The sequence below is a fragment of the Chroicocephalus ridibundus genome, chromosome 4 (assembly GCF_963924245.1).
Source record: "Chroicocephalus ridibundus chromosome 4, bChrRid1.1, whole genome shotgun sequence".
In the NCBI taxonomy this organism is placed as follows: Eukaryota; Metazoa; Chordata; class Aves; order Charadriiformes; family Laridae; genus Chroicocephalus; species Chroicocephalus ridibundus.
Genome location: NC_086287.1, coordinates 9,236,033 through 9,252,511, shown reverse-complemented (window position 1 = coordinate 9,252,511; position 16,479 = coordinate 9,236,033). Strand labels below are relative to the sequence as shown.

Below are 16,479 nucleotides of genomic sequence, written 5' to 3'. Positions count from 1 at the left end.
TGGAAATATAAGACAAAGAACATTAGCCACTTAGTTCATTTCATCAACTCTAATAATTAAAACTGCATGTGCAATAATAATGGCTATTCCAGATATCGAAGTAAGGTACGTTTGATATGTTGTGGCATAGGCATAATGAAAACATTGAGTTAATGGAGGATCTATGTAATAAGAGTTACATACAGAACCTGCTATTGGAAATATATAAACACGTTTCCCAACAGAATTTCACTACGTCACAATTCATTAAGAAAATCGGCAATAACTGACAAGATAGGCACAAAATGGGTTTTCATGTTGCTGGGATGAAGTATGGCTCCCAGCAATTAATGGTTTTAGTCATATTAAGCAGATAAATAATGCTATCTGACATTACAGTATTTCACATTACACTAAAATTTTGTAACGGTTGCTCATAATATGACTTGAAATATGTTACCTAGGAAAACAAATGTTATCTCTGGAACAGTCAAACCCCATTAGAAACCTTAGGCTTGAAAAATCACAATGTTAACAGTTATATCCCCTAGCAAAGGTTTGCTTTCCTTAAATAGTGTTAAATTTAAACCCAGAAGCTCTAGTCTCTTTTGGAGTTACTCTTCCTTAGTGCATTGAGCTTGAAAGGAAAATTTAGTGCATAAAATGTACTGTGCATTACTGAATGTTGGTAAGTGAAACACTATGAAGAGCTGCAGAAAGAGGGTAGCCTTTACAGTGAAATCACATCAGTGATAAAAATGTTTTTGTATTCTGCTTTATAAAAAAGCTGCTAATCTTAGTATGACCCCATTACCTGTTATTGACAAATAATTTGATTTTTGTAAACCTCATTCTAGTTGGCATGTTTGCTTTTGTCATAGCTGGATATAGTCTACCTGAGTACCATTCTTCCTGTAAAAAATTTTACAGTAAAATACTATGGGTCTAAATTTCCAGTTCCTGTTTGCATGAGTAAGTCCTCTGATTTTAGCATTGTTACTCATGTGAGTATAGTTTTATACTGGAAAACGCCCGATGTGTTCCAAGGATTACATGGGAACATGATTTTGCTCTCGTTTGATGCTAATTCTATTCCAAATTCATTGAGTAACATGGAAGAAAATGTGATTGCTTGTCAGAGCTCAGATGCAGTTTTTTGTTGGGACAGAACGCAGAACGCAGTGGATTTGGAAGTGTCATGTTTAGCTGAAGGCAACGATGCTTAGTGTCTCAGCACCCAACTCCCACTGAATTTCAACAAGAGTTAGCAAACAACCTTCCCTTGGGCTCCAGTGAAAATCCTTGGCTTGAGTATCCTGTCTGAGCAGTTTCACTTGCAGGAAACAAGCTTTTTTGAGGTCTTTTGAGGTATTGTTTCCTGAAACAACAGAAGATAATCTGAGTGCAGAAAGAGTACTGCAATTCTGCTACTAAAATATAACAATGTTAAAATGTAGCATGAAAAGGACTACTTTAAAAAAAAAAGTTCTCAAGATTGTTAGGATTATTGAAGACAATAAACCTTTCAAAATCCAAGTCATAAACAAAACAGATAATCTTTCACATGTGCCAAGATACAACTTTATTGCTTCTCAGATAACACTGCATTTAGGGATTTAACTCAAGGGTACTGGACGAGCAAAACCAGTTCGCTTATGTCTTATGACATTTGTCCTACTGTATGTTAGTGGAAGAGGTAGGGACTTTTCACAGACATTTCTGGCAATGTCATAAGAAGCGCACACAAAAAGCTTAATAACTGTATTAGCAAGAACGTGTAATCTCTGCCAGACTCTAATACCTAGATTTAATTATCTTCAATTGCAAGATGTAAAACATTTCACCACAGTTCTTATATGACTGTACAAAAATGACATGTTTATGCAGGTCACAGTTCTGCATTGTCTCATGACGATTTTCACAAACTTGTTAAACTGTTGAAGTATATCACAACCTGGGAGTCTCAAAGCTCCTCTCTGGACGGTTGTGTGATCACCAGTGTGCGATGCTGTACACCAAACCCTCAAGGAATCTGCAAGTGAGCTGTGTTGTGGAGCCCTAATCTCCTAGTATTAGTGTAGTAGTGCGTTAGTGTTATTGCACCTTCATAGTAGCAAAAAGAATTATTGGTTTTATTGTGCTTATTTTAAGACCAGTACATTTAAAAACAACCAAAATTATCTAAGTTGAGTATATAAAAATATACATGTAACAGCTCACATTATACAGTAAAAAAGAAAGCACCTGTGTGGAAAGCTTACCCCTTTCTTTAGGAGGAAAGCTGTCTTCATGTAGTGGCTTCAGTAACATGTACTTATACGTATATACATACAAAACCAGAACTTTAGCCACATAAATCTGTCCTCTTATGTGGTAGAGAAGACAGAAGGCCCAGAGGGGTGATATGTCTCATTCTTTCTCCATCACAGAACTGCTGCCATTCACACTGTGTGAACAAGAGTATGGCTTGGGTAAAGTGCGAAAAGCATGAGATAAATTATGCTCCATGTGGCATAATTCCTCCCAGGAAACGGCACAACCAACAGCCCACAAACAATTGTACGTTATTCTGCTGTCAGAAGGAGCAGCTGTCACTATGAACTCTACACCCCTCGCTGAGGAATGCCGGCACAGGGTGCTGGGCCACGCGTGCTGTCTCTGCACTGTGATGGGGGTTAGAGAGAAGGGCCAGTTGTACATGTTGCACTTGTAAAGCTATGAACCAGGGGGCTGCTGGATACCTTCCTCTCCACCTCCGGCCCAAACTGGCAGAGAAAAAACAACGGCGTGGAGAAAAAGGTTGTGGATCTTGTTGTGTCAAACCTTTTCTATGGATAGGAGGGTCAAAGTATAACTCTAAATTGTTATATGCTATTAAAACAGACGACCAAATAACTTAGTCGGTTTAAACATTAGGTTGCTTTCTAATCCTAGCTGCATTTCACTATAATAAAAACGGGTAATTGAAGAAAATATTTCATTACTCTAAAGATCCTTGCAATTATGTTTTAGACGTGCCTTTTCCAGGTCAGGCTCTAATCTATTAAGAAAAGTTACCTTTCTATTTTGTCCAAAATAAAACTGTAGTAATTAGGTATTATATTTAACCATGTGAAAAGAGTAAAAAGCTATTTCTATGCAGTTTCTGAGGTAATAAGCTGGCATGTTAAAAATATATTAATGCAAGTCATTCAGTTGTGAGTGTGTCCCTTGCCCATCTTCCCAAAAAGAGGGGATGGACACAGTGATTTCAGTGAAGTGGAGAATAGGTCTGTGGCATACTGGCCGGTACACTGTATCATAGTTCATCATGGTTTCTTGTGAGGTCCTCCCCATAATTAGTAGCTTGACTTCCGACAAACATATTCCAGTTGTCTAGAACCTCCTCTTTTGTTAGTTTTTGATCCTGGTGGAAGGAAAAGAAAATCTCTGTAAGAACATTTTCAAAGCTAAGCAAAAGACACCAATACAGCCCTACAAGAGCCCTGGGAAATAGACAGTTCTTCAAAGCAGCAGACTGCAGGTTCGGGAATCACTGTAGCTGTCCCGGTGAGTGAAATTTGGACCCTAGTGGAAGACAAAAGTCACACTGGCTTCAGTTGGGTCAAACTGCTAATTGAAAGTTCTTTGTAATTAACCCATGTACTGTTTGTCAGTGAGCTATCTGGTACGCAGTGGTTAGGTTTGGTTTTGCCTTCCTGACAGTAAAAATGAAAATCCTCTGGTGTACTTTGTCGAAGATGGTTGTTTATGTTAGCAATTTACACACTTGCTATGTGAGAGTGTTTTGGCTTTTAAGGTTCCAATTTTGCTTACACTACATTTCTGAAGATCACCATCTGGGATCTACTGAACCATTAATCTCCCAAACTAAAGGAAGTGGATATATTGAGACAGTCTTAAAGTCAAAGATGTATGTTTGATTATAAGAAATGGGGGTTTTTTTGCTACCTCCTTTTTAATGTGTCTTTTATTTTTCTCTTGCGATCTAAATTAGCATACAAAAGCCGTGACTGTTCTTGAAAGGAAAAAGAGTATTTCTACTGTGTTAAAAATTTCCAGGTTTAAGATGATATATAATTTCTTATCCAACCAAATGAAAGACAAAGGGACTTTGGGAGCTGATAACCTGTATTTACTACTTTTACTTTGTGATTCTAACCCTACCAGCTGAAATTGGCATTGATACATTCATGCACTAGCAATTCTAGCCTCTAAAATTCCATTTAAACTGTACTAATACGAAAAGTTCTTGCAAGCTGGTAAGTTTAAAAAAAACACATCATCTTATACAACTTTTTTAAAAGGTATAGTAGAACACTAAGTACCTTGTCTACATCCGATTCATAGACTAAGTGCCTGGCTTCAGCTAGTGCATGATCATAGTCTTGTGGGAGAATCCAGTGCTGAATCTCCTCTTTGTCCATCTTTCCATCCTTGTTGAGGTCACGAAAATCCGAAAACTGTTCACGCTCTGTAATCACCCAGTCAGGCTCCGGTCCACCGTCTTCATTTGCAAACATATCAGCTGGAGAGGAAATAAAGGTCTCACTCGAATTATAGTTAATTTGCAAAATACGCACAAACTGAAGACATTTGCACAGTGTTCCTCGGAGGAAGACTAAGCTTTTCAATCTTTGCACAGTGTTTCTTTGTACAAAAAATGAAATGTGGGCTGTGGACAGAGTAGCTGCGTGTATCTTCTCTCAGGCCTATTTCTTCACTGCTGGTGATTCTGTCCATTCTTGCATTACCCTTGTATTGTAACTGTGCTGGTGAGGCTAACATGAGAGGTAAACCTGTCCAAAGGCCATCATCCACTGAACTTCAGAATGAAAAAAAATCTTTAAGGATCTTTAGTTAAATAGCAATCATAAGCTTTAGTGCGGGGCTCAATCGCATGGGGAGAAAGGAACTTGGCAATTTAATCTTGTCCCTGCCACTAAATGTCTTTGTGAATAAGATCAGACTCCAGCCACCAGAGTGGTTAAGGGGAAAAAAGGCTCAGAGGAAATTTAGGAAAACAAAAATTGCTAAATGGAACTTGAATGCTTTTGTCCTGCTTTTAGAGAGGTCTATGTAAGAGAAATTCATCTTAGTAGATGAGTCCTTTTTTAACCATGCAGTGCTGCAGCATGCTCTACTAGAAGGTATTCTTCTACAAAGAACAGACCCGGAGAAGTCATTAATCAGTGGTGCGGTGTGTGTGAGAAACCACAGGCAGTGCACTTGTCATAGACTGGTTCCTTGGGATGGAGTACCATTTGTGACATAGGATGCATAGATTACGTACACATGTTCTGTACATCAGTCCTGTGCTATATTTAAGAAGCATCAGTAGGAGAACGCCACAGTGGCAGCGGCTATCTGTATAAACAGAGTTGGGAGAGTAGCAGTGATTATTAAAAGCCAGTGATTTGTATCTGTTCTTTACAGCATAGGTCTTCCAAATTATGTGTGTCTACTTTATTCTTCTAGTCACTGTGGCCAATCAATTGTCTCCTGCTCATCAGGGATTCTTATTCCTCAAGTCTTCCACTTTTCTGTTTATAACTAAAACCTGCTTTGTGATACTACTCTTCTGCCTTGTGGGTTTAGTTTTCAAGGAAGCGCTAAGGAAAAGTCCACTCCATGTAGATGGCATTAGGGCCAGAGGCTGGCTGGTATCTATAGGGAGTATAAATGCTGGTCTCAAATCTAGGAATAAGCTCCCCCCACCCTTCAGTGGGAGTGTGCTCACTAGGCTGAAGTTCTCTATTGGTACAACTTTCCACAGTGTCCCTGAAATCCTCTGTTACTTCTCAGGCACAATAAGAATATAGTTCTCACAGCTTAATGTGACTAGGGATATTTTGCTCCGCTGCTTCTGTAAAATCTAAGCCAAACTTTATAAAAGACAAAATAGGAGGAAGGAAGGAGGAGGAGGGAAGAATCACTCTACAACCTTTGGCACGTTTCCCCATCAAATACCCAATCTAGAGACTGAAATTTTTTTACTTCTTTTTGTTGTTCCTTATAAACTACCAAAGAGATACGGTTTTCTGTTTGTTTTTTTAACCCCAGCTTGATCAAAAATAAAAAATATTACACCTGAAAAAGGGAAGTGGGAATATTTTAAGGGAATATTTTAAGCATAGTTTTCCACAACTCATGAAGAAAACTTCAGACAACACATTCACTTTCTTTTTTCGTTTTTTAAAGTGCAAATTATATTGTTTATTTGAAGCAACTGACATGTCCTGTCAATTTGATTTTTATCATCCTTGCCGATGTGGGGTGATCGTGACTAGAACATTCTACATTCCTATCTATAGAAGACAAGAAAAACCAGCATTCACATGGTAACAAATGTTGACAATTATCTTATAATTATACGTAGGTAATGTCACTGAATGAACTGAAATTACTGTGGAAATTATGCTGCTCTGTTATTTCAGTCATAAATGAATAGCATTCACATTCTGAAGCTAAATATAATTTACAAGGAATAGAAACCCCCTGCCATTAATTAATGTGTGTATATTGTTCCTGATTATATGTGAAGTGATCTTTATAGCACCACTAGAAACAGAAAGATTCATCTGAGTTTACACTAATGCTTTCCTAGTGTTACTTTCTTGATTTAAAACCCATCAAAGTGAGTGTAGTGGGAGAAGTTAGCTTTTGGTATCAGCATAATGATTCAAAAGGCTAAAACATATTATGTACTGCTGATCTCCAGTCCCGCTTCTGTTTTGTCTTCATAGGCCTAAGTGCAAGACAGCAGCCAACTGCCTGGTGTGACTGAAGTTTGTGCAAATTAACTGGGACTGATCTGCTGTTGATGTTTCCCATTTTGTTCTTTTACTGCCACTGAGGTAACGCACAGCTGACTTTCACACACTTCACAACTTCTCTGAGAATATTAAGCCTTAGTGCTATTTTTACACAGTTCATTTTTAATGCATCTTACATTTCTAGAAGAAACATAATGGCATCACCATACAAATCATTAGAGAAGTGTGGGGGTTTACTTACTAATTAAATTAGGAAAATAGTCCAAAAAAGGTGAATTTGCTTTTTGGCAATGTGTGCTTCCCAGCTATTTTGCATATTACGGAATCACGGAATCACGGAATCTTCAGAGTTGGAAGGGACCTCTAGAGATCATCTAGTCCAACTCCCCTGCTAGAGCAGGACTGCCTAAAGCACATCCCTCAGGGCTGCATCCAGGCGGGTCTTGAAAATCTCCAGAGAAGGGGACTCCACAACCTCCCTGGGCAGCCTGTTCCAGTGCTCTGTCACCCTCACTGTAAAGAAGTTTTTCCGTGTATTTGAACGGAACTTCCTATGTTCTAGCTTGTGCCCATTGCCCCTTGTACCATTCAGACTTGGGAAGAGACTAATTCACTTTCTGATCCTTTTGCATTTCTAAACAATGCCTTCAAAAAGCTGTTAATACGGTCAAGTATACAGAGAGTATTCCTGTCATGAAAAACACTATTCCAGACCCTCTTAACCAAATTTTATGAGAATAAGAGGAGAATCTTATGCTGTAAAGTGTGAGGAACCTTTTACTGGTGACGTTGCTGTCTGCCTAAAATGAAATTACACCTTCTGGGTTGGATGGTTGGTTTAAAATAGTTGAACTGGAGACACAGAAACGTTTATCTTTTGGGTTGTTACTACTGCTGCAAATTTGAGTGAAGGTGGACAAAAGAGACAGAGATGATATAAGAAACAAATCCCAACACTTACCAATGTACTCATCTTGATCCACAAAACCATCCCCGTTTTTGTCGATGTCTTCTAAGGTTTCCTGGAAAATAGTTTTGCATCGAAGTAATCAAGAGAGAACTAACCATTATGGCTACTCGCCCCTCTGATCATTTCACGTTGTAAGGCCTTGACCTGCCCTTGTACAGAGGCAAATGTACTCTCACTGACTCCAGTGTGACTGTTGTTTATGCAATGAATATACAAATGTCCTTTCATGTTGAAAAAATTCCCAGCATGAATGAACTGGACACCGTGCTTAAGTTTTAAGTTAGGGGCAGATATAAGCTTGCATCAAACACTTAACTGCAGCATGCCAGCATACCCTTCTTTTTATTTTGGTCTAAGTCTGGGGCCCAAGACTGTTTCTTAATCCCATTTAGAAGCTGTCTAAGTGCATTTAACAAGTCTTTCTTATATTGAGAGATCTAAATCAAGTGAATTTCATGAAAGGCATCCCTTTCTGTTCCCCACTTGGCTATTATGTGTGTCTCTTTTAAAGCCTTGCATGGAAAGGTCAGAGAAGCATTTCACAGCTCATCCAAAAAATAAAAGTAAAAATGTCATTGGTTTTGCTCTGCTTACTAAGACAACGATGTTTTTCATGTGCTCGAACTCCTCTGGGTGAAGGAAAGCAGTGAATTCTTCACGAGTGGCAGCTAAGTCTCCATCCAGATCTGCAGTTTTGAATCGTCTTTCATCTCTGGGCAGCATTTTTTTAAAACTGTGCTGATCAGTTGCATCTTGGAATTCTTCTGGATTTTCTGCAAATTAATCAAGACGATCTCAAAACTGTGTTCTTTTTAAAACATATTACCACAACCAAGTACCCCAATCTGCTGTTAAGAGTCTAGAAACACAAAGGTTTATTGCCAGAACAGCTGCTGTGCTAAAATGGAACTTCTTTCCTTTGAAGTTTTAAATTCAAACACCTGGTTTGATTTTTTTTTTTTTAAAGGTGACTGAGTAGTATAGGTAAATGTCTAAGTAAGCTTTCTGTTGGAATCCAGGATAATGGATTTTGCAGTATTGTATATTATTCTTCATAGATTTTTTTTTTTTAAATCTGCTTTTACAAGCATTGCTTAGGCAGTATTTGGGGTAGATTTCATTCACAGAAGTTTTATTCTTCTTAGGAATCAGTATGTTCTACACAACTTTTCAGTTCCAAAAAGCAAGTAAACCAAAGAAAAGTCATTTCAGAAGCTGGCAGACTGACTGAAACCATCTAACTGCTACGCCTCTGCTACAGGGAACATAACAATTATTTTCAGTTTAAAACAATGACACTTTTTCAGGGTGTTCAGTGGCATAACATGAATGGTATTTGATATAATTTTTAAAATAGGATCACTAAACTCACTTCAAAAATGAAAAATACTCGTAACAATTTCACAATTCACATGTTGGGGCGAAAAACACAGTTGAAAAAGACTAGGCCAGGTATCACAGATGGGAATTTTAAGCGTGCATTAACACAAGACCACAGTGGAGTAGCTGTTCTCTCAATCTTGGGGATTACAGAGAGCAAAGACAAGGAGCTGAGAAGGGCTCCCTGGGATACTGCTGCAGGGACTGTGTGTCAAAATATTTCCTTCCACAAATGTAGTAAGATCCACTTTAATCTAAAGTAGACTTTGTACTTATTACTGCTACTGGGAGCTTTCTCCAGGAACTGCCTCTATGGTAGGTAGGTATTGTCTTCTCATTTCCAGTATAAATGGTCAATTAATAACAATTTGTCAATTTGTTGTTCTGTCAGCATTGCCCTTTAGCTTAAGTGATCTCTTCTCCTCCTTTCCCTTCATTAACTTGTAAAAAGCAAAGGGAACGTAGGGGGGGAGTGGGGAAGATTCAGGTATATTTTTTTAATACGCGCTGCTTTTGCCTGATTTGTTAAGGATTTTCATTTGCAGTTACCACAGTCTGAAGCATGTTATTTTGCAAGAACTTTGCTATAGCTTAGACCCAGCCTAAATTTTTAGCATCCAGACTCTTGAGATTTTAGAGACACTGAATCAACAAACACTGGTTAATCCTGCAATATATTTTTTTTTTAGTTAAAGTATCATTTTTAATATTAAAAACCCAACATATTTCTAACTAGAGGAGACTTTAATTCATCTTTGTCAGTACATTTAGTAATCTCTACAAAACCTTCTGTGTGCTGGTGACCCATGTGGAAATGGCTGCAATACTAAGAAACACTTTTGACCTCTAAGCATCTATAAAATTTAATGCAATTTTCAAGGTCCTAAATGCGACATCAAACTCCTGTTGACTGTAAAGCATGAAATCATGGCTTATAATCTCAATAGTCTTTGATCATATAATCTGAAAATGTTGTCTTACCTAGATAATAACCATATGTGGCTTGTTTGTATTCTTCCCAGGCAATTTTATTGTCCTTGTTTAGATCATAGTCTTTCCAAACTTTGGCCACATTTTCATAGATATAGCGTTTCTGTACCCGTTTAATCCAGTTTTTTAATTCCTCTGTTGTGAGATAGCCATCTTTGTTGTCATCTATTCTATCCACAATCTTCCTGTAAAAATAGACCAGCATCCTTAAGAGTTGACAGAAAAACAAACTGCATGTCAGTCCAATTTTTACAGAATTATAGAATTGTTAGGGCTGGAAGGGACCATGGGCAGGGACATCTCCCACTAGGTGAGGTTGCTCAGAGCCACATCCAGCCTGGCCTTAAAAACTTCCAGGGATGGGGCTTCCACCACCTCTCTGGGCAACCTGTTCCAGTGTCTCACCACCCTCATGGTGAAGAACTTCCTATCGTCCAGTCTGAATCGTCCCATCTCTAGTTTTAATCCATTCCCTCTAGTCCTACCATTACCCGACATCCTAGAAAGTCCCTCACCAGCTTTCTTGTAGGCCCCCTTAAGATACTGGTAGGCCACTATAAGGTCTCCTCGGAGCCTTCTTTTCTCCAGACTGAACAACCCCAATTCTCTCAGTGTGTCTTCATAGGAGGGGTGCTCCAGCCCTCTGATCATCCTCATGGCCCTTCTCTGGACACGTTCCAGCACGTCCATATCTCTCTTGCAGTAGGGGCTCCAGAATTGGACACAGTACTCCAGGTAGGGTCTCACGAGAGTGGAGTAGAGGGGGAGAATCACCTCCCTTGACCTGCTGGCCACGCTTCTCCTGATGCGGCCCAGGATACGACTGGCCTTCTGGGCTGCTAGTGCACACTGACGGCTCATGTTGAGCCTCTCGTCCACCAGCACCCCCAAGTCCTTTTCTTCAGGGCTGCTCTCAAGCCAGTCACTGCCCAGTCTATATCGGTGCTTGGGATTGCCCCGACCCAGATGGAGGACCTTGCACTTGGTCTTTTTGAACTTCATGAGGTTGATATAGGCCCACCTCTCCAGCCTGTCAAGGTCCCTCTGGATGGCATCCCTTCCCTCCAGCGTGTCAGCCGCCCCACACAGCTTGGTGTCATCAGCAAACTTGCTGAGGGTGCACTCTATGCCACTGTCCATGTCGCTGGTGAAGATGTTAAACAAGACCAGTCCCAGTACTGATCCTTGAGGGACTCCACTTGTCACTGGCCTCCACTTGGACATGGACCCATTGACAGCCACCCTTTGGGTGCGGCCGTCAAGCCAGTTCTTTAATAATTTTAATAATCTTTACCTGGCCCTGATGTTCTACAAAAACACAGTGCCTAAAACATATAAAGCTGCCCTACTGGCTAAGGCTTTCTTGCATTTTGCAGATTATCTTAAGGGATATACTCAATATTTCTATGAATAATTGAAATGGAACTCGCACGATCAAAATTAGTGAACAAAGTACCTCAGATAATACCTTTAGGTTGTATCTACTAACTTAGTGGGACTTGTTCTTCACTGTTGACAGGGAGTGGCCATGCTGAGCTCACAGGAGACACTGACTTCACCCTGAGAGAAAGCCTGTATTGCAGCTTGCTGTAGGGAATCGGGGCAAAAAGATAGGATTTCCTGGATACCTGCAGTTTCTTCTGTGCCTGTCCAGCAGACTGATGCTAGGGCGGAGTGAATTATATGACTGTGTAATGCTGGGCATGTAGACCATTTACAATCTTCCCTTCCATTCCTGTTCCTCCGTTTCTGTTTCTTTCTTTCACAGCAAAAAGCAATATTGCTTGTGTTACCAGGAATGCCTGTTACTCGCTAAAGCAATAGCTAGCCTGCAGCAGGTCTCCGGTCACTGCTGGCAGCTGGGCTATAAGCCCCTGTCCACTGTAAAACTGCTAGCCTCAAGTCCTGTTGAAATCAGCAGGAGTGAAGGTATTGGTGTACTCCCAGGGAAACTTCCATCTCTGAAAAGCTCTGTACACAGCTGCAGATAAAAACAACCTGAAAAACTACATTAAAAAAAAAAAAAAAAAGAGGCAATGCTCTCCTCTACCATTTAGGTTCTCTGCAATAAATCTCTCAAGGCATGCCTGTAATTGCTAAACTCCACCAGTTTGGGATTGAGCTTGTAAAACTGGCTTCTGTCCCAGCTACAGCTGTAGCCCAGATGATAAAAACCTTTATCTAAACTAAGAATGCAGCTTTAATCCAACAATTTGTAGGTAAGCTTATTATATTCTGGGCACCGGCCTGTGGGAAACTATGCACCCTGCTCTTGGAACTGGGGCAGTTGGCACCACGTCTCTTCTGGGTGTCCAGATTGGCTTTAGACACATCAGCTGTTTTAACCCTTGTGGTACAGGAGCAAACTGTCTGTAGTTGCATTGCACTTAGTTCGATGACCACCCGGTGGCCAACTCAGGACAATGTGAATGACCATTCTCCACAGGCTCAATCACCAAGCCTATGGATTAGTTATACGACATTTGTAAGGAGCGGTAAAAGCAGGAATTGACTTGTCTAAATTCCAACTTGAGATTCAACAGGTGAGCTTCCTAAATCTCCAGCTAGCCAAAGGACCCTGGTAAATGTTCTGCACTTTTACATATTCATTGCAATTCGACATCTTGGTTCTCCACAAAGAAACCGACCCTGGCCAACTGGAACCACTCAACTAGCAAAGCAGTGTCTCTCCCAAGCCTTAGTTATGAAAGTGGTAAGTACAGTCAAATAACAGCAGCAGCTTCTGCTGAATTTCCTGCAATCTTGTGTGAGTCTGGTAGTTTATATGAATTTATAAACATGCTATTTCTGAGCTACAGGGGGAAAAGGGGGCTGCTGAATTTGCTTCCTGAAGTAGTAAAGTATGAATTAACTGACTGGAAAACCTTTTCTCTTTTGTATAAATCTCATGGGGAGTCAAGTCCCTTTCACTGCACAATGGACAATCTTACCCATGGGTAAGAAGCTACAGGCTCCCATGGGAAAGGACTTAACTTTTTACACCTGTAAACCAGCTCAGGATCATTCTAAGGTTTGTAGCGAAACTAATGTACATTGGTCAGTCTGAGAAGCCTTAGTGCCTTTATTTTAAATAGTTAATTCCGGAATACAGCAAAAATTCAAGGAACATGTTAACAGACACAAAATGCTAGCTCATACATGGAATTTACGGGCACGAGTGTGCAATACCTGAAAGCTTACTGTCTCCCTTTAACTTAGGTGGGATTACAGTAGATATTAATTTCCCACCTCATAATGAAGGAGCTAGAGGGCACATGCAACAGGTACATACGACCTGTTATTACAGACATTTAAGCTGCCAGTCTGCAAAGACATCTGGTGATGAAATGAAGTTGGGGCAAGGAAATCATTGCTATGAAGTGGCTGAAAGAGGAAGGTTTCCCCTCCGCACCTGATGCGAGTACAACTCTATGTTGATACACTCTGGCCTGCATAAAGAAGAGAAACATTTATACTGTGAGGATCTGTAATCATCTTCTATATTCTCTGAAAATGACAGGCCCATTACAAATGGCAGGGAGCAGGTTCAGAGGACTGCAGCCCCACTCCCCGCCTTCTTAGCCCATCTCCAGTCTCTTCATGCAGTCCTTGGATGCTGCCCCAGGATTATGTCACGCTTCTCCAAATCCAGGTGAGCTGTGGTACTGCACGTGGGTGGACAACACGTGATTCTTCCCTTGTCAAGTGATCCGGTGTGTGAGGACAGGGAGAAGGGATGCCCCTGACATGGAATCTGTCATAGAGGCAGGTGCACTCCCAGGTCATGCCGCAGTTACGGGCTGGTATGTGCCATGATCTCAAACCAAGATCATACTGTGCAGCTGCTCCTCCACTGAGGCTGCAGGTAGTTGAGTTGCAGGGCATTTTCTGTATACTAGCTAGTTCCTTTTTGTTTGCTGGAAGAAGGTGAGAGTAGCTTTGCATTACTGCCTCTAGCCCTGGGATTCCAACCCCAGCATTGTTCATTGGTATGACCAATGTGCTGCCGCCCTTCCTAAGCAAGGTAAAATGACTTACAAATGCAGCAGCATGCACTTTGGTTAGAGCAGCAGACTACGTGTTCCTGTTTTCTCCCAGAAAGCATTAAAAAAGAGCTTTTCATTAAATGTCTTCTTCCTAAAAATCACTCACTTCCTGAGAAGTGACAATATTTGTAATCCTCACTGCAGAGGTTGCCCATAACAAACCTGTTTTTCTCAGTGTATCTGATTATTAAAGCACAATAAAAAGAAGAAAGTGAAATGTTTTAAAAATTCTCTCTCCCCTCTGCCTCCCAGTACAATATCTGAAATTACGAGGTTAGGAAATAAAGTTATGAAACTGTGCCACAGGGCCCCCCAAGAACCACGTCTCATGTTCTACTGCCCAATGTTCACCCCACAGTGTGGTTTTGTCCTCAGAGGGACACTTTAGTCACCTCCATTTAAAAGGTTATTGACTGTGGCTGCAGTTTAACATGTCTGTGTCACGTCTCCAACATGCACACAGTGAGATCACTAAAAGTTAAGCTTCCACGCTTGCTGAGTTAGCATGTGTAAGAACTTTAAAACTCCATTGTTAAATCATATCCCCAATTAAAACATCTGTACTTGTGTAAGTGTAAAACAATTTTTACAAGATATGTTCACTTTATGAGAACCTAAGTCATAGATCACGTATGCTGAGAATATGGTTTCTTTTGCTCCTTCTTGAAACAATGTGGATGAAATTGGTCATTTCTGATAACCACTTTATCTGTTTGAGATACAGGTAAATAGTAGTGACAGTTTCCAGAAGGATCAAGAGGTCAGCCTGTGAGATAACACTGATACTGCACTAAGAGCTTATGATGGAACTAGACAGACATACAATGAGTAAGAACCACTCCCTGTTGAAGGGGAGTAAAGGCAAAGCTCATCTTAGTGAGAACGTGCAGATATTTTACACTGTTTTCTTGTTAGTAAATACATAAAAGGATCTTCTCTTAACTACTGTTAAAGTTAGTTCTAATTAATGATCTGACTCCCTGTAGATGTAAAGGAAGGAAAAGCAGTAAAATACGGCAACACGGACTCTGTTCCTGGCATAAAGAGCAGCATGGAAGGGAGAGCAACACTGTAAGACAGTGGCCAAAGATGTCACAAGTGTAAAAGCTGTGGGATGATGGCTTCAAGTGGACTGGTAAATGGAGCTGTGAAAAAGGAATGGTGTAAACTTGGTTCAAACTAACACGGTTGCGAGTGCCCCAGAGGTGAGGAGCTGTAGCAGCAAAGCCCTCCAGCAGCGGGTGAGGTCTCTCCAACACCGGGCACAGCACCACGCACGGCAGCTGCTCCAAGAGCCTTATTGCTGTAGGACCAGAAAAGGCAGGAGAGAAAAACGCACAAGTGATGAACTGGTGGTTGCTCGTTTGCAAAATCAGCGGGCCGTGGAAGAAGTGTAACCGAGGAGGCTGGACTCTGTAACCGGCTGTGCGGAGGCGTACGGGCTACTCCACCCACCCCCTTCAACGCGGGACGGGGCCAGGCTCGCCGGGGAGCCGGAGCGGGGCAGGCAGCGCCCAGCTCCCTCCAGCCGCTCTCCCTTCCTTCGGCCGAGCGCCCCGCCGCCCCCTCGGACACGCAGACCTCCCCTCCCCGGCCGGGCCCTCCCCCTGCCACGTTTCCGCAGGCCGCCGCGCTGTCGCGACCGAAGGAAGGATGGCGGGGGTGGGGGGGGCGTATCGGCCCGCGCCCGCGCCTCTTACCCCAGCCTCTCCCGGCTCTCCTCCGGGCTGAGCTGGTCGAAGCTCCGCGCCTCCTCCTTGCCCAGGAAGGCCTCGTGGTCGTACTGGAAGCCCGGCCGGTCCTCGTGCTGTGCGGCGCCGGGCCGGGCCCGCTCCTGCCGCGCCGTCGGTTTGCCCAGGCCGCCCGGCAGCACCAGCAGTGCCAGCGCCAGCCGCCAGCCGGCCCCGCCGCCGCTCCCCATGCCCCGCCGCGCACCCACAGCCCCGCCGAGGCGGCGGCCCGCACCCCTTCGCTGCCCGCGCCGCGCCCGCCCGGCCCCGCTCCTCCCCCGGCCGGCCGGGGGCGGGACGCGATTGGGCAGCGGCCGCCGGCGGCGCGGGGCGGCCCGGCCCGGCGCCACGTCTGCAGAGCGGCGCGAGCCGCCCAACGGCCGCCGCGGGGTGCGGGCGGTTTGCGGAGAAAAGCCGGAGGAGCCCGTTCGGCAAATCAAAGTCCTGCTCCCCTCGGTTCTCATCGTATCGCGGGACGCGTCCAGCGCTGGTAAAAGCCACGTCAGCGCACAGCAGCGGAGCAGTTGTGTCTGTGCGGTGCAGTTCGTTCATCCAGAGTATCAGGCTGATGGCTTCTGCTGTCGTCCTGAGTTAAGTTGGGGAAGGAC

General features: G+C 42.5%; 1 protein-coding gene across 1 annotated transcript; it reads right to left on the bottom strand.

Annotated features, from left to right (window-relative positions):
* Window positions 1-1,537: 1,537 nt before the first annotated feature.
* On the bottom strand, window positions 1,538-16,135 carry RCN1 (reticulocalbin 1). Its single transcript, XM_063333084.1, has 6 exons — window positions 15,842-16,135; window positions 10,087-10,280; window positions 8,320-8,498; window positions 7,717-7,777; window positions 4,308-4,507; window positions 1,538-3,385 (listed from the first exon to the last, which is right to left on the bottom strand). Exons 1-6 carry the CDS (start codon window positions 16,060-16,062, stop codon window positions 3,278-3,280), a joined length of 963 nt encoding a protein of 320 aa, XP_063189154.1. The 5' UTR covers window positions 16,063-16,135; the 3' UTR covers window positions 1,538-3,277.
* Window positions 16,136-16,479: the final 344 nt, after the last annotated feature.